The 21887-nt window shown below is 45.4% G+C and overlaps 1 protein-coding gene across 5 annotated transcripts in view; it reads left to right on the forward strand.

Moving 5' to 3' along the window:
- Window positions 1-21887, forward strand: part of LOC141052015 (cytochrome P450 2C8-like) — a 92010-nt gene that overhangs the window by 1057 nt on the left and 69066 nt on the right. For all 5 annotated transcript variants that reach the window (XM_073549186.1, XM_073549185.1, XM_073549187.1 and 2 more), the window contains exons 2-3: window positions 2210-2372; window positions 9028-9177. In XM_073549186.1, the coding sequence (XP_073405287.1) occupies window positions 2210-2372; window positions 9028-9177 (313 nt within the window). The remainder of the gene's footprint in view (window positions 1-2209; window positions 2373-9027; window positions 9178-21887) is intronic.

Consider the following 21887-nt stretch of genomic DNA (forward strand, 5'->3'; position numbering starts at 1 on the left):
GGAGGGCCGGTCGCTGGTCAGTGTCACACACAGCGATCTCGCTAGTGAGATAGCTGTTGCATCACAAAATTTGTGACTCAGCAGCGATCTCGCTAGCGAGATCGCTATGTGTGACAGGGGCTTTAGGTAAAATGAAACCCTAATTCCAAAAAAGATTTTACACTGTGTAAGATGAAAATATTACAATAATTTATAAATCTCTCAAAGACATATTTTATTTACAACAAAACATAGAACACAGATTAGTGGCTAAAATTTGGTAATATTTGCATTTAATTTGAAATAATTAACATTTAAAAATTAATGACAGCAAGACTTTTGAAGACTACTCTGACAAGATTAACAAAAGGCTGTAAAAATAAAGTGGTTCTATTGAAAAACAGCTGGAGAGTCAATTTTCACCTAACTGTATAAAAAGAATATTAGAGAGGCAGTGTCTCTCAGAAGCGAAGATGGTCAGAGATTTACTAGTCTATGAACAACTGCTTGTAAAACTCAATTCAGGAAAATGTTCCACAACATAAAGATTTTGAATGTCCCTCCATCTACAGTGCATGATATCACCAAAATATTGAGAGATACTGTAGAAATCCATGTGCATCAGGGTGGAGGCTGGTGTTTAATATTTTGTGCTAGTGATCTACGGGTCCTCAGGTGGCACGGCAATAAAAACAGGTAAATTAGTGTGTGGACTCAAGCATACTTCCAGAAATCATAATTTGTGAACCCTTTGCAATGTAATTTCCAAATGAAGATCAAAGATCATGCAAAGAAGGAGCCAAATATCAACACAATCCAGAAAAGCTGCCATCTTCTCATTTATAATGGACTACGGCAAAATGGAAAACTATTCTGTGATCAGATGAGTCAAAATTCTTTATGGAAACCACAGACACTGTGTCATGCAGACTCAAGAAGAGAAAGACCACTCAGATTGTTATTGGTGAACAATTCTGTATCTCTGATAATATGGAGCTGCATTAGTACCTATGGCATGAGCAGGCTCTGTCAATGCTGAGCATTATATTGAGATGTTAGAACAACATATGATCCAAGCATACTATGTCTATTTCAGGGAAGCTCATACCTATTTCAGCAGGACAATGATAGACCACACACTGCATCCACCACTACACAGCATAGCTCCGCAGAAGAAGAGTTCGGCTGATGAACCGACCATCTCCAGTCCAGACCTTTCATCAATAGAAATTATTTGGCACATTACGAAACAGAAATTTCGGCAAAGATCCAGAACTCAGGAGAAACAAGAATCAAATATCAGAACAGGACAATGTTCCTCTTCCAAAAAATCCTAGCAAATGTCTCCATGCTTCCCAGACATTTACAGACTGTTACAAAAAGAAAAGGAGATGCTACACAATGGTAGACATAGACATAGCCCAACCATTTTGGAGTTATGTTGCTGCCATCAATTTCTAAATAGTTTTTTTTTTTCTAATCAAAAGGAAAAATGTCCAACCCTAAACTCTGACTTGTGTTCTATGTTCTATTTTGAATAAAACTCACAGTACTGTGCCAACATTTTATGCAGTTACGATGATGAATGTGATTTAATGTCAATACACAATCCCACACAAAGTTCTATGCAAATGTTTCAGACAAGTGTGGAAAAAATGCCGGAAAATAAGAATTCTATCTATCTTTACATGATAACATTAGTTTCACTGTCAAACATTAAAAGTATTTAGGACTGTATACTTTAATTAGGATCCTGTATAATAAACTGATCATAAAGGATCTCTGCTACTAGTACCATCAGCAATTAGCAGTGATTTGTGGAAAAACCCACCAACAAGTTTTTAACGTGCTTGCAGCACCTCAACAGGAAAAATGAAGTATTAAATTTTGCCCTTTAAAATTAATTCACTAAATGTAATCCAAGCACATGTTGGGTCCTCCAGTGAGACACACTTTGTATATTCTGCTCTTCTCACCGGCTAATAAAATTTGCACCTACTATGGGATTCCTACTATAAACTCAAAAATGTAAAGGCTTGATATGCAAATTGCCTCTTCAGAAAAAAAGAGGACATAGGCCTAGGTCTGTGTAGCAATTACATCTTAGCCTAAGTGATTTCAACTTTTTTTTACACATTTAGAGGGTAAATATACAGTTTTTGCCTACAGTATATCTTACTTGTTTGGAAGATAAATTCACATTCACCAGTTATTTTTTGCATCTCTCTAGCTAAGTGAGATGTATGGACCTGTCTATACTATCTATATTTCAAACCTCCGGACCATAGTACTGGTTGGGTATGATGCCGTGAAGGAAGCATTGGTGGACTGCAGCGACGCCTTTAGTGACAGGGGAGACATAGGAGCAGGAGAGTTTTTTACAAAGGATTTTGGTAAGTTGCTTAAGTAAATTAGTATCGTAGCAAAAATATGACTCTTTACCTTGATATTAATGTAAAATATTCAATAACACTAAATAAAAACCTTATGCTCACTCTTCCCAGTCCCACAAGCTCGCTGCCTCGGGGTAATACTTGATTCTGATCTCTCCAAACCACATATCTGAGCCCTTGCCACTTCCGGCCGACTTCAACTCAAAAATATTTCCCGGATCCGTACATTCCTCAAACAAGAATCTGCAAAAACTCTAGTGCAAGCCCTCATCATCTCCCACCTTAACGTCTTGCTCTCTGGCCTCCCCTCTAACAGTCTCACACCCCTCCAATGTATTTTAAATTCTGCTGCCCGACTATTTCACTTATACCCCTGCTATTCCCTTCGTTGGCTCCCTATTACACAGAGATTCCAGTTCAAAACCCTAACCATGGCATACAAAACCATCCACAACCTGTCGCCTCCATAGATCAGTGACCTCATCTCCCAGTTCTAACCAGCACACAACCTCCGATCCTCACATCTCCTACTCTACTCCCCTCTTATCTCCTCTTCCCACAATCCGATACAAGAATTCTCCCACACATCCCTCCTACTCTGGAACTTTCTACCCCAACATATCAGACTCTCGCCTACTGTGGAAACCTTTAAAAAGAATCCAAAGACCTACCTCTTACAACAAGCCTACAACCTACACTAACCACCAAACCGCTACATGCCAAGCTCTACCCTCACCAGCTCTACCCCCACCTACTGTATCCTGACCCATCCTTTGCAGATTGTGAGGGTCCTCTCTCCTCCTGTACCCGTCGTGACTAGTATTGTATAAGGTTATTATTAGTGATCAGCGAGTATACTCGTTGCTCGGATTTTTCCGAGCATGCTCGGGTGTCCTCCGAGTATTCTGGCATGCTCAGAGATTTAGTTTTTGTCGAAATAGCTGCATGATTTGCGGTTGGTAGACAGCCTGAATACATGTGGGGATTTCCTAACCAACAGGCATTCCTCACATGTATTCAGCCTGTCCAGCAGCCACTAATCATGCAACTGCGTCGACACAAACTAAATCTCCGAGCACGCGAGAATACTCAGAGGACATCCGAGCATGCTAATAAATGATTGATGATGGTGGGCAGAATTATTAGGCAAGAGAGTATTTTGGCCATGTCATCACTTTATACAGATTTTCCAACTCCAAGTTTTGCATATTGCATGAAGCAGATCAGGTGACTTGTATTTGTGTAATGAGGGTGAATGCAGCCTATGGTTACAATGACCTTTATCAAGGTGTGCAAAATTTTCAAACGTTTTATGGCCTGATGATATTAGAGTGGCTGTTGATGGAACAGATGGTTGTACCTGTGGCTGGATAAGTAATGTCCACCGACCTTCACTTCCACTCAGACAGTAGCAAGATATAGATGGAGTACTGCTACAGACTGAAATTATTAAAGATGAGCTAAGTGGATCTTTAGAGATTGAAGATGGACTTAAAATCAACTCCCAAGCTTGCTGACAGTATTTAGAAACTGTGGTATAGGAAAAAGTCTGCATCTTTCAGGATTATCATGGCTGTTCTGCAGGACAACGCTCCATCACAGCATCAAACAGAGGTGTATCTAGGCTTTCTGGCACTCGGGGCAAGAAGTCATTCGGCGCCCCCCCCCCCCAGTACTTATGCGATTTCCAAACTTAGTCATGTACTGACGAGCTGCTCTCCCTAATGATCTCAATGTTCAATGAAACACTGAGAGAAGCAGGAAGAGAAGCTCGTTGTCACAAAACCATAAGTATGAAAATCGCATTTGAGTGAAGAGTCCATGTGATGACTACTGGAACCTGCAGAGCTGAATCCTGACATTGCAGCTTCTGAATTCTCACAACAAATGCCCTGCACACTTAGGATTCTCCTGTACCGGTGGCAAGATGGCAAGAGTACATCGGTCATGTCAGCACAAGCATGTGATTTATGTACTTCTGGCCACATTCCAACTAGACGTGCCTGGCCTTGCTCCATTCTTTTTCACTGAGTGAGGCCACACATGTCTAGTCAGCATGTGACCGCATGTATGTAAATTACCGGCATGAGAGAATCCTAACAGCGCTCAGTGAGCTCTGTGAGAATTCAGAAGTCTGCAGTCACATAGAATGACTGCAGACTCAGCACAAACCTGGACAACCCCTGTAATGTTCCTGACATAAATAAAAATATAAGAATTAGTCAGTATCACAAATAATATTTACATCCAGGTACCTTATAGATGATGTCGTCTCTGGAGTCGTTCTCCTTCTTTTCTTCTTGTCCAGACCCCTTGATGAGTTTTCTCATCCACAGCCGTCTCTGCAGACTTCCATCTTCTCCGGTCTTCTGCAGTAAATCTCCAAACGATGCCCTTAAAGATAGAAGTGTCATTATAATGCTCCTAAATAAAAATATCTGCAATATACTGTCGCCTCACACTATTCCCCTCCCTCCTCATACTGTCTCCTCTAGCTATCCACCTGTTCACCATACTGTCTCCTCATATTATTACCCCCTCACTCTCTATACTGCCTGCTCACACATACCCCCTGACTCCCCATACTGTGTCTGCACACATCCCATCACCCTCACTCCCCATATTGTGTCCACATAGATTTTTTCCATCGCTACTCATGCTGTGTCCACATACATTTACCCATTTGGCTCCCCATACTGTCTGCACCCATCCCCCACTCACCATACTGTGTCTGCACCCATCCCCCATACTGTTTCCTCATACATGCCCTCATACATACACTCTTCATTTGTGTCCTCAAATCATAGAATCATAGAATCGTAGAGTTGGAAGGGACCTCCTGGGCCATCTGGTCCAACCCCCTGCTCAAAGCAGGATTCGCTAAATCAGCCCAGTCAGATGTCTGTCCAGCCTCTAAATCTCCCCACACACATAAGTATCCCCCATCCCCACTCCAAATCCTCCCACACATTAAATATCCCTACTCCAAATCCCCCCACACATTATGTTCCCCCATCCCCACTCAAAATCCCCCCACACATTATGTTCCCTTATTCCCACTTATCCCTATAATATCTTCAGGTTTCCCCCATAATATCCTCAGGTTTCCCCCCAAAATGTCCTCAGGTCCCCCCATAATATCCTCAGGATTCCCACATAATGTCCTCAGGTTCCTCCATAATATCCTCAGGTTTCCCCCCAAAATGTCCTCAGGTCCCCCCATAATATCCTGAGGTTTCCCCCATAATGTCCTCAGGTTCCCCCATAATGTCCTCAGGTTTCCCCCATAATATCCTCAGGTTTCCCCCATAATGTCCTCAGGTTTCCCCCATAATGTCCTCAGGTTCCCCCATAATGTAACATCAACTGTTATTCACTGTCCAATTAAGGGAATAGAAGAATCCAGGATATCTATAAACAGAAAGATAGTGAGGAAACACTTAGCTAGCCTAAATGAATTCAAGTCTCCAGGTCCAGATGAATTACACCCCAGAGTACTGAAGGAGATAGCAGAAGAAATTTTTGAACCCCTCTCCATAATCTTTGAAAATTCTTGGAGAACAGGAGAAGTGCCAGAAGACTGGAGAAGAGCAAATGTTGTTCCTATCTTCAAAAAGGGGAAGAAGGTGGACCCAGGCAACTATAGGCCGGTGAGTCTGACTTCTATACCAGGAAAGATCTTTGAACAAATTATTAAACAACATGTATGTCAATACCTGGATAAGAATGAAGTGATTAAACAGAGTCAGCATGGGTTTGTAACTAATAAGTCATGTCAGACTAACTTAATTTCCTTCTATGATGATATCACTGATTGGGTGGATCAAGGAAATGCTGTAGATATAGTATATCTTGACTTCAGCAAAGCATTTGACAAAGTCTCTCATACAATCCTTATTGAAAAAATGACTAAGTATGGAATGGACAAGGCAACTGTTAGCTGGATTCATAACTGGCTTAGTGATCGGACCCAAAGAGTGGTCGTAAATGGCTGCACATCCAGTTGGAAGAATGTCTCAAGTGGGGTACCACAGGGCTCTGTCCTGGGCCCTGTATTGTTCAACATCTTTATCAACGATTTAGATGAAGGAATTGAGGGTAAACTGATTAAATTTGCTGATGACACAAAGCTAGGAGGGATAGCTAATACTAGAGAAGAGAGAGAGAGGATTCAAAAAGATTTAAATAAACTGGAGAAGTGGGCAGCAACTAACAGAATGGTTTTTAACAGGGAGAAATGCAAAGTACTACATCTGGGCAATAAAACTGAAAAAAGCATATATAGAATGGGAGGAATAGGGCTAAGTGACAGCACATGTGAAAAAGACTTGGGCATACTAATAGATCACAGACTGAATATGAGTCAACAGTGTGATGCAGCAGCAAAAAAGGCAAATGCAATTCTAGGATGTATTAACAGAAGCATACAGACTAGATCACGTGAAGTCATTATTTCCCTCTACTCCTCTTTGGTCAGACCTCATCTGGAATATTGTGTCCAGTTTTGGGCACCACATTTTAAAAAAGACATCAACAAACTGGAGCAAGTTCAGAAAAGAGCGACCAGAATGGTGACCGGTCTGCAAACCCTGTCTTATGAGGAAAGGTTGCAGGATTTGGGAATGTTTAGTTTGCAAAAGAGAAGACTGAGAGGAGACTTAATAGCTGTCTACAAATATCTAAAGGGCTGTCACATTGTAGAAGGATCAACTTTATTATCATTTGCACAAGGAAAGACTAGAAGCAATGGGATGAAACTGAATGGGAGGAGACACAGATTAGATATTAGAAAAAACTTTTTGACAGTTAGAGTGATCAATGAGTGGAACAGGCTGCCACGAGAAGTGGTGAGTTCTCCTTCAATGGAAGTCTTCAAACAGAGGCTGGACAGACATCTGATGGGGATGATTTAGCGAATCCTGCTTTGAGCAGGGGGTTGGACCAGATGGCCCAGGAGGTCCCTTCCAACTCTACGATTCTATGATTCTATGATTCTATGATAATATCCTCAGGTTTCCCCCATAATATCCTCAGGTTTCCTCCATAATGTCCTCAGGTTTTCCCCATAATGTCCTCAGGTTCCCCCATAATATCCTCAGGTTTCCCCCATAATGTCCTCAGGTTCCCCCATAATGTCCTCAGGTTTCCTCCATAATGTCCTCAGGTTTCCCCCATAATGTCCTCAGGTTTCACCCATAATGTCCTCAGGTTTCCCCCTCCACCCCCATATGTTCCTCAATCTTTCGACACCAAATCACATTAATATGTCTGCACCCTGGGCCTGGCCTTGCCCCGAGTCCTCCTCACACACTCTCCTCAGTAAATTAACTCCCCCTGCTCCCTCCCTATCCATTCCATGGGACTCTGCAGGCAGCCATCCCCCTATCTTCCCTTGCACAGTCATCGGTGGTATCTTCAGCTCCATTACCCGTCTGGAACACTTACCGCACCAACCGCAACGCTGCCTCAGCTTGCCTCTGAAGAGCTGGCTTGTGACGTCACAGCGTGATCATGTGACCTGATCACGCTGCTGGCCGCTGGCAGTGGCGGCGCACGGGCGCAGTGGCGCTTACACCTTCACAACAAGTGAGTCAGAGACAGAGTCTGTCAGACAGTGTGTATTTGTACTAGTGTCTGAAGACGCTAGTACACAGACGCGCAGCACTTTCTCTGCGCCAGCTGTCAGTTTGACAGCCGGCTCAGAGAATGGGAGAGTCTGAGTGTGGGGGCGGCAGAATGCCGCCGACGGGGAGTCTCCTCCTTGGACCGCCGCATCAGGCAGCCCGATGGCGCCCCCTGTCGGCTGCGCCTGGGGCAAATGCCCCGATTGCCCCCCCGGGATACGCCCCTGGCATCAAAGCCTCCACTGCTCGGCTGCCTGTAAAGGCCTTAAAGATTAAAGATTAATGACATGGCCCCTTCCTCACCTATCCTAAACCCTACTGAGACCTTGTGGTCTCTCTTAAATGGGATATTTATGGTCAGGGAAAACAGTCACTTCAGCGCTATGTCTTGGAGGCTGTTGTTGGTGCTACCCAAATAGCCGATCTTATCGTTGCTAGTGAAAAGAAGGGCGGCTACGGTATATTAGTCACTGTGATTTTTCTTGAAATGTTAGAAATGCATTTTTGTACATTGTGAGATATTTGGTCATTATGCTACGTTAACAGATGAAACAAAAAAAATAATTGAGTTGGAAAAATGTATGATTTTCATTCATAATAATTCTGTACAATAATAGTTATCAGATAATTCTGCACACAGATATTCTCCTAAGAAAAATTAAATCTCCTTTGTACTATCTTAATGATTAAGGTTTCAGGTTTATTTACCTTATGGAATGACCAACAGCACTGCAGTTGTTCAATAGAAAAAAAATAATCATGAAAAATACAAATTGGCGAACAATTGTGCACACAGTGTAGGTTTGGTTAGATGAGGTTGACCTGACAGGTGTGTGGGGGTTGCAAGATTTGTCATAGCATGCTTATCACAGTAGCTTGTAAAATGGAGATTTGAAATTAAGAAAATGGACCTGTTTCACTCAAGCAGCTCTAGCTACTATAATGAGGTCTGCTATGCACATAAAGACTTAGAAGACAAAATTCCACAATCTTGATTTACAAACTATTTAACTACATGATTGAACTTACAGGGGTCATTGCAAGCAGTGGAGAAAGGTGGAAAATCCTTCGTCGATTTTCCTTAACAACGTTGAGAAATTTTGGAATGGGAAAACGAAGCATCGAAGAAAGAATTCAAGAAGAGTCTCGATGCCTCACCGAGAAATTTTTGAAGGATAAAGGTGGGTGGATAACCATATATTACACTGGCTGTGGACCAGCATCTGTCAATCTGGACCATCATTTCTGAGTTTGAAAACTTAAAGGGTTGTGCCACCATAACAAATACATTTAACTAAACAAAAAAGGCGGAAATAAATGGTTTTCTAATTTATAGTTATTAAAACTTATACACCATTCAAAAAATAACAAGGTTTAGTCTTTTGAAGCACACACCCCTGGCATTATTCCAATCCATCCTCCCAGTGACCGATCATGATATCGTAAGAGTCCCCACCCAACTGCCCACCCCCGGTGTGTACAACGTATGCTTCTTGTTTTCAACCTACATAGTCTTACAGCTAGCACAAATTCCTGAAAGAAAGGAAGTGTGTGTTAGGCACCAGGATTCTCCTGATACACAGGGTGGACTCCAAGCTTTGTCACCCTCTGCGGTCTCCCATTCAGCTTCAGCCACAGTGGGTGCTGCTCAGCAAAGATGTCAAGCTCAGCATCTTGCTCAGACTCATGCTGTTCTCTTGGTTACTGGTGGCTCTACAGCCAAAACTATAGTAACCAGTAATAAAAGACTCAAGGGAAGTGCAATATATAGTAATAAGTTAACCTAAAATCATAATAATGCACCCATGGAAATATAAAGGACAACTCGGATAATAGAATAAAACAAACGAAAAAAAACGAAAAAATGTCCAATGATGAAATACTTTATTTTATTAGAATATAGTTAAAATTAATGAAAATCAGGGGAGGCCAATGCCAAAATAAGGGCACACCCTGGGGACAACAGTAATTACTCAATATCAATACATCACAAAGAATATCTCACAATGTTAAAAAGTAATAAATAATAAATAAATAATAACAAGTGTCAATACAATATCTTTGTGTAAAACAGCCAAAATACATCACATAAAGTGTAGTCAAAAAGACTGTGCAAAGGACTAGATAGATATATACACATCAATATATAGCCACAATAAAGTGCATAGCAAATAAAAAATAATTAATAAATAAATAAATTGCCACACATAAAGTGCAATGTGCAATGTGCTACAGTAATGAAGTGAATCAATAAGTAATTAAAATGAAGTGAAAATACAATAAATAGAATTGCGAGCACAATGTGGATACCTTTCAGCTGCTTTAGTCCCCGGGATGTGCCAGCCCTGACGCGCGTTTCTGCGTACCTGATGAATTTACGCCGAAACGCGCGTCGGGGCTGGCACATCCCGGGAATCCGCTAGGGAATCCCTGTACTAGTCTGGACTCCTCGTCGTCCCCATCTTCCATCTCACTGCACAGTATTTCAACCTTGCAAGTGCTGTGATCCTGAGCAAGCAGGGGGGGCCCACTCATTGGCGACGGCACTGGCACAGGGCCCCTGATAGTATGGTGGTGTGTCTGATGGCGGGTGGGCCGAACCTGCACTTTCATCTGCAGCTTCCTCTTTGTCACCGTGTAAGATGGAATTGTATATGGGAAGGGTAACTTGAGTTTCATCAGGGTCAGATTCAGGCCGTGTAGCGTGCGAGGGGAATGTAGTGGTCTGGGTCAATGTGCCAGCAGATTCATCGAGCAGTGGCTGGGCATCAGTGCACTTGTGTCGCCCCCAGGAGTACGGTCGCCACAGTGGCATTACCTTCCTCCTAGGGAGTGTGATGTCATGCTTGGGAGCAACGAAGGATCTCTCTAGCAGGTTAACTGATTGGGCGGCGTTATTCCCACGAGTCATGACCCTCCAAACAGCGTTCATGAAGGCAAAGTGTTTGTTTTACGTGGGCAGTATGGTTGCAAAGCTGAACCTTAAAGGAATGTCCAGAAGGGCACCACCAGGAGTGGAGCCTATGGTTAAATTCGACTCCACCTGGGAAACCTCAACCATGCCAGCTACAGAAAAGATGCACACATTGCAAGCTTAATTCCGTTAACGAAAGAGACTCCGTCATGCCCCGCGGTCCGGGTCCGGCTTACTAGAGGGACATGTGAGGCTCTGGCACATGAGATTGGCCAATAACTGGTGTGTCATGCCCTTACATGTCCGTGGCTGCATGTGCGCTACACTGAAAAGGCCAGCGTTTGTCGCTTACAGGTGCAGATAACCCGCTGAACAACGTTAGTGATGGGGATCACTGATTACAATTATTACCCGCGAACGATGATTTCTCAGTAAGTGCAGGTCAACCGCAGTTCTGGAATTAGGCCTAACCGTCATTCCTGAAAAAATGAAAAACTTACGTGTGCAAACCACAGGTGCTGTAGCTTGCTTAACAGCTCGCCAGCCGTTCTCACGCCCAGTATGGATTACACGTGATTGCACAAAGGTGAGAAAGGGTACCGTATCCCCGGATAACATGTATGGATAGCGTACACATTCAAAATATATGTCTATACATCAGGAGGCAGGCTCAGACGGTGTTAGGCCCAGGATGGCTTGCACGTGATTGCACAAAGGTGAGAAAGGGTACCGTATCCCCGGATAACATGTATGGATAGCGTACACATTCAAAATATATGTCTATACATCAGGAGGCAGGCTCAGATGGTGTTAGGCCCAGTATGGTTTGCACGTCATTGCACAAAGGTGAGAAAGGGTACCGTATCTCCGGATAACATGTATGGATAGCGTACACATTGAAAATATATGTCTATACATCAGGAGGCAGGCTCAGACGGTGTTAGGCCCAGTATGGATTGCACGTGATTGCACAAAAGTGAGAAAGGGTACCGTATCCCCAGATAACATGTATGGATAGCGTACACATTCAAAATATATGTCTATACATCAGGAGGCAGGCTCAGACGGTGTTAGGCCCAGTATGGATTGCACGTGATTGCACAAAGGTGAGAAAGGGTACCGTATCCCCGGATAACATGTATGGATAGCGTACACATTCAAAATATATGTCTATACATCAGGAGGCAGGCTCAGACGGTGTCAGGCACAGTATGGATTTGACGGCCCAGACTACACAGCGGAGGAGCAGGGAGAGGTTAAGATTGCAAATGCTGGGGCCCTGCCCAAGCAAGGGGGGCCCACTTGTGGGCGTCGGTACTGGCACCGGGCCCCTCTTAGTACAGCGGTGTGTCTGACGGCGGGTGTGCACCACCACCGTCATAGACACTTGATTGCACTATGAGGGACCCTGTGCCAGTGCCCGAGCCCAAGAGTCGGCCTACCCACCTGTCCAGGGCAACGGCACTCGCACGGTGTCGTGCGCTAGGTGGTGACCCCGGCCATGGGGGGGGGAGGCAGCACAGTTAGGGAGTTTTAGAAAGTGGCATATGTTGATGTTGGACATTCAGCTGATGCAAAAGGCGAAATAGGTCAAGTCCCAGGAAGAGGTGGACCAAAACAAGCCATTTTTCTGTCACCCTATGTGTCATCAGGGGAAGGTGGGACAAAATCCTTGGAAACCCATGCATGGTTCATTTTAATGAAGGTTAGATCATCCACATTTTGGGTTGACAGACGGGTCCTTTTTTCTGTCAGGATTGATCCAGCTGCACTGAAGACTCTTTCCGATAGCACACTTGCAGCTGGGCAAGCAAGCTCCTGTAAGGCATATAGTGCCAATTCAGGCCAGGTGTCCAGTTTAGCGGCTCAATAGTCAAAGGGGAATGACCTGTGTGGGAGAACATCGATATGGGAGGAAAAGTAGTTTGTAACCATAGTTGACAACTGCTGTCTCCTGTCACTTTCCATCGATGCAGTATTACCAGTTGTGTGAGCGGTACTTGAAAAATCAGTCCACAACATTGTCATGAAACCCCTGTCTCCAACGCCACTTCTGCTGTGTGCACCATGAACACCTCTGCCAAGCTGCCCCCGGCCCGTACGGCTCGTGTGAGAACCATCACCGCTGCTGTGTGCTGGGAATGCCTCAAGCAACCGATTTACCAGAGTTGCTTGTATATTAGCCAATATTAGGTCAAGGTTCTCCTGTGGCATGATGTTTTGTAATTTGCCTTTATAGCGTGGATCCAGGATGCTGGCCAACCAGTAGTCATCATCGTTCATCATTTTGGCAATGCGGGGGTCCCTTTTTAGGATCTGCAAGACATAATCTGACATGTGGGCCAATGTTCCCGGTGTCAATGATGCACTGCGAGTGCTGGTTGGAGGAGCACTTTCTGGCAAATCCACATCCCTCCAGTCACGCACAAACCCTGTACCAGACCTTGCCACGCCAGCATTTTCACTTGCCCCACGAGATGCATCCTCCTCCCCTAAGTAATCATCCCCATCATCATCCTCCTCCTCCTCTTCTTCCTCCACCTCGTCCAGGAGAGGTCCCTGAGCAGACAATGGCTGAATATCATCAAGGATTCCCTCCTCCTCTTCCTCCTCATCAACATTGGCTGCAGACGCCTGCTCCTTAAGGTGCGTCAAAGTTTGCATGAGCAGACGCATAAGTGGGATGCTCATGCATAGGATGGCGTCGTCTGCGCTTACCAGCCGTGTGCATTCCTCAAAACACTGAAGGACTTTACAGAGGTCTTTCAGCTTCGACCACTGCACACCTGTCAACTCCATGTCTGCTCTCAAAGTGCCTGGTCGTGTATCCTCCCACAAATGCATTATGGCCTGCCTCTGCTCGCACAGCCGCTCCACCATGTGCAGGGTGGAGTTCCACCTTGTTGCAATGTCGATAATGAGGCGGTGGTTGGGAAGGTGGAGCAATCGCTGCAGCTTCTGCATACGAACGGAGTGTACAGGCGACCGGCGGATGTGCGCGCACAGTCTTCGCACCTTCTGGAGCAGGGCTGTTAACTCCGGATAATTTTTGAGGAAGCACTGCACCACCAGGTTCAAGGTGTGAGCCAAGCAAGGTATGTGGCTGAGTTTTGAAAGGGCTATGGCTGCCACAAAATTACGGCCGTTATCACTAACTACCTTGCCTGCCTCAAGATGTACACTGCCCAGCCATGACTCAGTTTGTCGCTTCAAGTACTCGGCCAGCACCTCGGCGGTGTGTCTGTCGCCCAAACACATCATCTGCAACACAGCCTGCTAACGCTTTCCACTAGCTGCTCGATAGGGGGACACCTCGTGTGCAACAGTGGCAGCTGCAGATGGAGTGCTCGTACGACTGCGCTCTGTGGACGAGCTTTCGCTTCTGGAGGAGGAGGAGGAGGAGGGTCGAACGCCTACAGCCAACTGTTTCCTATACCGTGGGCTAGGCCTCACTGTCCCACCACCGCTGTCCCCTGTGGACCCTGCATCCACCACATTAACCCAGTGCGCAGTGATGGACACGTAACGGCCCTGGCCATGCCGACTGGACTATGCATCAGTTGTGAGGTGCACCTTTCCACTCACTGACTACTTGAGTGCATGGACAATGCGGTCTTTTACATGATGGTGGAGGGCTGGGATGGCTTTGCGAGAGAAGAAGTGGCGACTGGGTAGGTCATAGCGTGGTACTGCATAGGCCATGAGTTCGCGGAAAGCTGCGCTTTCCACCAACCGATAGGGCATCATCTCAAACGAGATTAGTTTGGCAATGTGGGCGTTCAAACCCAGTGTACGCGGATGAGAGACTGAGTACTTTCTTGACCTACTCATAGTGTCTGGGAGGGTGAGCTGGACTTGAGAGCTGCATATGGTGGAACTAGCGGTGGACAGGGCGGACTGAGAGAGGGTTGATGATGGTGATGGAGTTGGTGTTCTTTCTGATGGCCTAGATTCAGTATTTCGTTGATATAACAGTGGGATTCCCTGACTGCTGTGGCCTTGCAACGACACCTCAACATTTGCTGCTGTGCTAACCGGTGGGCTTACAGTGGTGGAAACAATGTAGCGTTGCTGACTACCTTCTTTGTGATCAGTTGCACATGTGGCACTTGAGGTTTGGTGTTGTGTCCACGCTTGCAAGTGCATGGTGGTTAAATGTCTAAGCATGCAACTGGTATTCAAATTTTTCAGATTTTTCCCTTGGCTAAAGGTCTTTGCACACTTCTTACAGATAACCTTGGCCTGATCATGAGGATTTTGTTCAAAAAAGTGCCACACTGCACTCTTCCAACTTTGGCAGACATTTTGCGGCCTAGCACGCTGTGATCTTTTGACCCTCTGGACAAGCTGTCCAGCAACTCTTTTGATTTTTGGAACCTGTCTTTGGAGTGCTCCGGGCCTGCCAGATAACAGCTGTTGCAATGTCGATGTCTGCTGTGGATGCTCCTCATCTGAGGTATTGGAAGCAGCACCCTCTTCCCCCAATGGATGCCAATCTGGGTCAACAACTGGATCATCCATCACCTCCTCTTCAATGTCATGTGCACCTTCCTCTGTGTCACCGTGTATGGTGGTATAGTGTGCGGGAAGGGGCACCTGAGTCTCATCAGGGTCAGAATCTGGCTCTGTACACTGCGAGGACAATGTAGTGCTCTGAGTGAATGTACCAGCAGAATCATCTATCAGCGGCTGTGCATCAGTGCACTCCATGTCAGATTCATCTTGGCCTGGGTAATTCACCATTTCACTTGATAATCCAGGCATGGTATGTGAAAACAGCTCCATGGAGTAATCAGTAGTATGACCTGCGTCATCCTTCAATCTTGGTTGGGGTGAAGGACACAAGGAAAGGTGTGGTTCATGAACATGAGCCTCCAATGACGACTCAGTGCTTTTACTTTTTACAACTTCAGAAGAGGAGGCGATAGAGCTGGAGGCTGAGTCAGCAGTGTAAGACAAAACTTTTTCCTGATGCTCTGGCTTTAAAAGTGGTTTGCCAACTCCTAGAAAACTAAGCCTTCGAAGCCTTATGGAGCCAGACGATGATGCAGGCTCAACACCTCCTGCATTCGGTCCTATTTTGCTCTTGCCACTACCATTAGATCCACCACCAACACCATCATTACCAGCTGCCAACCCCCGCCCAATTCCACGGCCTCTTCCACCAGCCTTCCTCATTTTTTGTAGAAATGTAGACAAAATCCAACAAACTATATAGCAATGTAAAACAAGGTACAAGGTGTCTATAGGACAGGGGAGATTTTGAATTTCTGCACACACTTGTGGACACTGGACACTTATGGATTGTGTGAGGCCCACTGAATATCACAGCGCTATGTCACAGGCTCGATGGCACAGGTGTGAAAAAAGTGACTACAGGATAAGGGAGATTTTGAATTTCTGCACACACTAGTGGACACTGGACACTTTTGGATTGTGTGAGGCCCACTGAATATCACAGCGCTATGTCACAGGCTCGATGGCACAGGTGTGAAAAAAGTGACTACAGGATAAGGGAGATTTTGAATTTCTGCACACACTAGTGGACACTGGACACTTTTGGATTGTGTGAGGCCCACTGAATATCAGAGCGCTATGTCACAGGCTCGATGGCACAGGTGTGAAAAAAGTGACTACAGGATAAGCGAGATTTTGAATTTCTGCACACACTAGTGGACACTGGACACTTTTAGATTGTGTGAGGCCCACTGAATATCAGAGCGCTATGTCACAGGCTCGATGGCACAGGTGTGAAAAAAGTGACTACAGGATAAGGGAGATTTTGAATTTCTGCACACACTAGTGGACACTGGACACTTTTGGATTGTGTGAGGCCCACTGAATATCAGAGCGCTATGTCACAGGCTCGATGGCACAGGTGTGAAAAAAGTGACTACAGGATCACAGAGATTTTGAATTTCTGCACACACTTGTGGACACTGGACACTTATGGATTGTGTGAGGCCCACTGAATATCAGAGCGCTATGTCACAGGCTCGATGGCACAGGTGTGAAAAAAGTGACTACAGGATAAGGGAGATTTTGAATTTCTGCACACACTAGTGGACACTGGACACTTTTGGATTGCGTGAGGCACACTGAATATCAGAGTGCTATGTCACAGGCTCGATGGCACAGCTGTGAAAAAAGTGACTACAGGATCACAGAGATTTTGAATTTCTGCACACACTAGTGGACACTGGACACTTTTGGATTGTGTGAGGCCCACTGAATATCAGAGCACTATGTAACAGGCTCGATGGCACAGGTGTGAAAAAAGTGACTACAGGATCACAGAGATTTTGAATTTCTGCACACACTAGTGGACACTGGACACTTTTGGATTGTGTGAGGCCCACTGAATATCAGAGCGCTATGTCACAGGCTCGATGGCACAGGTGTGAAAAAAGTGACTACAGGATAAGGGAGATTTTGAATTTCTGCACACACTAGTGGACACTGGACACTTTTGGATTGTGTGAGGCCCACTGAATATCAGAGCGCTATGTCACAGTCTCGATGGCACAGGTGTGAAAAAAGTGACTACAGGATCACAGACATTTTGAATTTCTGCACACACTTGTGGACACTGGACACTTATAGATTGTGTGAGGCCCACTGAATATCACAGCGCTATGTCACAGGCTCGATGGCACAGGTGTGAAAAAAGTGACTGCAGGATAAGGGAGATTTTGAATTTCTGCACACACTAGTGGACACTGGACACTTTTGGATTGTGTGAGGCCCACTGAATATCAGAGCCCTATGTCACAGACAGAAATTGGCTAGTGTATCACAAACTACAAGGTGTATGTAGAATTGGGCAGAATAGGAATCTCCCTAGAGTGTAGGTCTGTAAGAACGGAACAAGTCCTCCACTTATCCTTCCACAGTGACACACAGATAGCTTCACTGTGGCCGTGATAACAGCCGTTGCACGGTACTGAGAGGAGCGTGCACGTACACGGCTGTCCGGTGTACGTAAAATTGTCAAGCTCCGTGTTTTTTAAGTATACGGACTGACACACGCTGTCTCTCTATAGTTTTGAATGTGATCAAACAGCAAATATATTTAACTGTTTGAAAGCTAGACAAAACTAGCAGGTGCAGGTCTGTAAGAACGGAACATGTCCTCGACTTATTCTCACAGAGTGACACACAGATAGCTTCACTGTGGCTGTGATAACAGCCGTTACACGGTACTGAGAGGAGCGTGTACGTACACGGCTGTCCGGTGTACGTAAAATTGTCAAGCTCCGTGTTTTTTAAGTATACGGACTGTCACACGATGTCTCTCTATAGTTTTGAATGTGATCAAACAGCAAATATATTTAACTGTTTGAAAGCTAGACAAAGCTAGTAGGTGCAGGTCTGTAAGAACGGAACATGTCCTCCACTTATTCTCACAGAGTGACACACAGATAGCTTCACTGTGGCTGTGATAACAGCCGTTACACGGTACTGTGTGAGGAGCAAACACCGCTGTATGGTGTGAAAAAATGCACGCTCAGTACCTCAGCAGGACAAAAAAAAAATTGGGATTGCTTTTAAAAAAGCAGTTTGCAGAGCAGTGGGTATGCTAAGATCGGCAGAAGTAAGATGGCGGACGGCGTGCACGCCCTTTTATAACCCCTGTGACGCCCACCAAAGCAAGCCAATCACTTGCATGCCCTTCTGAAAGATGGTGGTGACCCCTGCCTATGTCATCACGTTGCCCACAGTGTCCGTGGATCCTGATTGGCTGAAAAAGAGCGCAAAACAAACTTTTGAAACCCGACTTTGGCGCGTAAGTCGCCGACCTCGTGGCCGACCTCATCCTAGAGTCGGGTTTCGTTTCATGAAACCCGACTTTGCCAAAAGTCGGCGACTTTTGAAATTTTTCGACCCGTTTCGCTCAACTCTAATAGAGAGATTTACATTTTTCCATACACTGTATAGAGCTGTCCATATCTGATACTGTACCGTATATCTGCTGTTTGGAATTACGGTCAAATCCATACTGAGGCAGCGTGTGTGTGTGACTCCAGAAATAAATATACGGAGATTTACATTTTTCCATACACAGTATAGAGCTGTACACTCTTTACACACTACTGTGTACTGGCTGGTATCACGGACAAATACATGCTATCTGTGTGTGACTCCGGAAATAAATATAAAGAGATTTAAATTTTCCCCTACACCGTATTCAGCTGTTCGCTTCTGTTACAGTACCGTATATCTGCTGTTTTAATTACGGTCAAATCCATACTGAGACAGCGTGTGTGTGTGACTCGGGAAATAAATATATGAAGATTTACATTTTCCTCTACACCGTATTCAGCTGTCCGCCGTATATCTGCTGTTTGGATTACTGTCAAGTACATCCTGGGAGAGCGTCTGTGACTAAGGAAATATATAAGGAGATTTAAATTTTTCCTTACACTGTATACACCTGTATGTTTCTGATACAGTACCGTATATCTGCTGGTTGTATTATGGTCAAATACATACTTGGAGAGCGTCTGTGACTAAGGAAATATATACGGAGATTTACATTTTTCACTACACCTTATACAGCTGTATGCTTCTCATATAGTACCATATATCTGCTGGTTATTTTGGTACATTTTCCCAAGATGGAAGAGGCCGCAGACGTGGGCAGGGGGGCGCGGCTGGTACTGATGGTGGTGGTGCATCGGCTGGTTCTGGCAAAAGCACAATAGCAGCTAAGGTAGGAGGTGTTGAGCCTGCGTCATCGTCTGGCCCAAGAAGGCCTGTAAGGTTCCCTTTTCTTGGAGTAGGAAAACCGCTTTTAAAACGGGAGCATCAGGATTTGGAGTACATTGCCGTAACAGCCACCAGCTCTATTGCCTCCTCTTCTGAACGTTCGAAACCTGCAAGCACAGAGTCATCAGTGCAGGGTTGTGGTCAGGAAAAACACCTTTCCTTGTGTCCTTCATCCCCACCAAAAGTTAAGGATGAGGCAGCCCACACTTCAGATTACTCTATGGAGCTCTTTTCACATACCATGCCTGGGTTATCCAGTCAAATCCTGAATTCCCCAGTCCAAGATGAATCTGACATGTAGTGCACTGATGCACAGCCACGGCTAGATGATTCTGCTGGTACATTGACCTACAGCACTACATTGCCCTCGCAGTCTACTGAGCCAGAATCTGACCCTCATGAAACTCAGGTGCCCCTTCCCGCATACTATACCACCTTACACGGTGACACAGAGGAAGGTGCAGATGAAATTGAAGAGGAGGTGATGAATGACCCAGTTGTTGACCCGGATTGGCATTCATTGGGGGAAGAGGGTGCCGCTGGCAATAGCTCAGAAGAGGAGAAGGATCCGCAGCAGGCATCGTCATCGCAGCAGTGGTTATCTGGCAGGCCCGTAGCTGTCCAAAAATGTGTTAAAAAAACAAAAAGAGTTGCAGGACAGCTTGGCCAGGCGGTGAAAGTAGCACAGCGTGCAAGCCCTGAAAATTTATACCATAATAGGAAGAGTGCAGTGTGGCACTTTTTTGACCAAAATCCTATTGATGAGGCAAAGGTTATCTGTAAGAAGTGCGGAAGGACCTTTAGCCGAGGGAAAAATCTCCGAAATTTGAATACCAGTTGCATGCTTAGACATTTAACCACCATGCACTTGCAAGCATGGATGGACTACAAAACCTCAGGTAGCACACCTGCTCCGACTGAAGGTAGCCAGCAATGCTCCATCGTTTCCCCCACTGTAAGCCCACCGGTTAGCACCCCACGAGCAAGAAATATTGAGATGTCAAGGCAAAAGCAGTTAGGGAATCACAATGTTTTTGCAACGAAAGACTGAATCTAGGCCATCACCACCATCAACATCACTAACCCCCTCTCAGTCCACCATGTCCACTGCTAGTTTCCCCATATGCAGCTCTCAAGTCTAGCTCACCCTAGCAGAGACTCTGAGTAGGACAAGAAAGTACTCATCCTCTCATCCGCGTACACTGGCTTTGAACGCCTACATTGCCAAACTGATCTCATTAGAGATAAGATAAGATGAGATAAGATAAGATAATCCTTTAATCGTCCCACCATGGGGAAATTCAGAAATTCAGATGATGCCCTTCCATTTGGTTGAAAGTGCAGCGTTCCGAGAGCTCTTGGCCTACGCTGTCCCACGCTATGACCTACCCAGTCAGCACTTCTTTTCTTCAAAAGCCATCCCTACCCTCCACCTGCATGTGAAAGACCGTATTGTCCATGCACTCAAACAATCAGTGAGTGGAAAGGTGCACCTCACAACAGATGCATGGGCCGTTACGTGTCCATCACTGTGCACTGGGTTAATGTGGTGGATACAGGGTCCAAAGGGGACAGCGGTGGTGGAACAGTGCTGCCTAGCCCACGGTATAGGAAACAGTTGGCTGTGGGCGTTCGACCCTCCTCCTCCTCCAGAAGCAAAAGCTCGTCGAGAGAGTGCAGTCGCACGAGCACTCCATCCGCTGCTGCCAGTGTTGCACACGAGGTGTCCCACTATCGAACAGCTAGTGGTAAGCTTCAGCAGGCTGTTTTAAAGATGATGTCTTTGGGCGACAATAGACACACTGCGGAGGTACTGGCCGACTACTTGCAGCGATAAACTGAGTCATGGCTGGGCAGTCTACATCTTGAGCTAGGCAAGGTAGTCAGTGATAATGGCCATAATTTTGTGGCGGCCATAGCCCTTGCAAAACTCAGACAGATACTTTGCCTGGCTCACACCTTGAACCTGGTGGTACAGTGCTTCCTAAATAATTATCTGGAGTTAATAGCCCTGCTCCATAAGGTGCGAAGACTGTGCTCGCACATCCGTCGCTCGGCCGTAGACTCCAGTCGTATGCAGAGGCTGCAGCGATTGCTCCACCTCCCCAAGGACCACCTAATCATAGATGTTGCAACAAGGTGGAACTCCATCATGCACATGGTTGACAGGCTGTGCGAACAGAGGCAGGCTGTAATGCATTTGTGGGA

This window comes from Dendrobates tinctorius, unplaced genomic scaffold (genome assembly GCF_039654945.1).
Source record: "Dendrobates tinctorius isolate UK_male_01 unplaced genomic scaffold, ASM3965494v1 ptg000158l, whole genome shotgun sequence".
Lineage (NCBI taxonomy): Eukaryota > Metazoa > Chordata > Amphibia > Anura > Dendrobatidae > Dendrobates > Dendrobates tinctorius.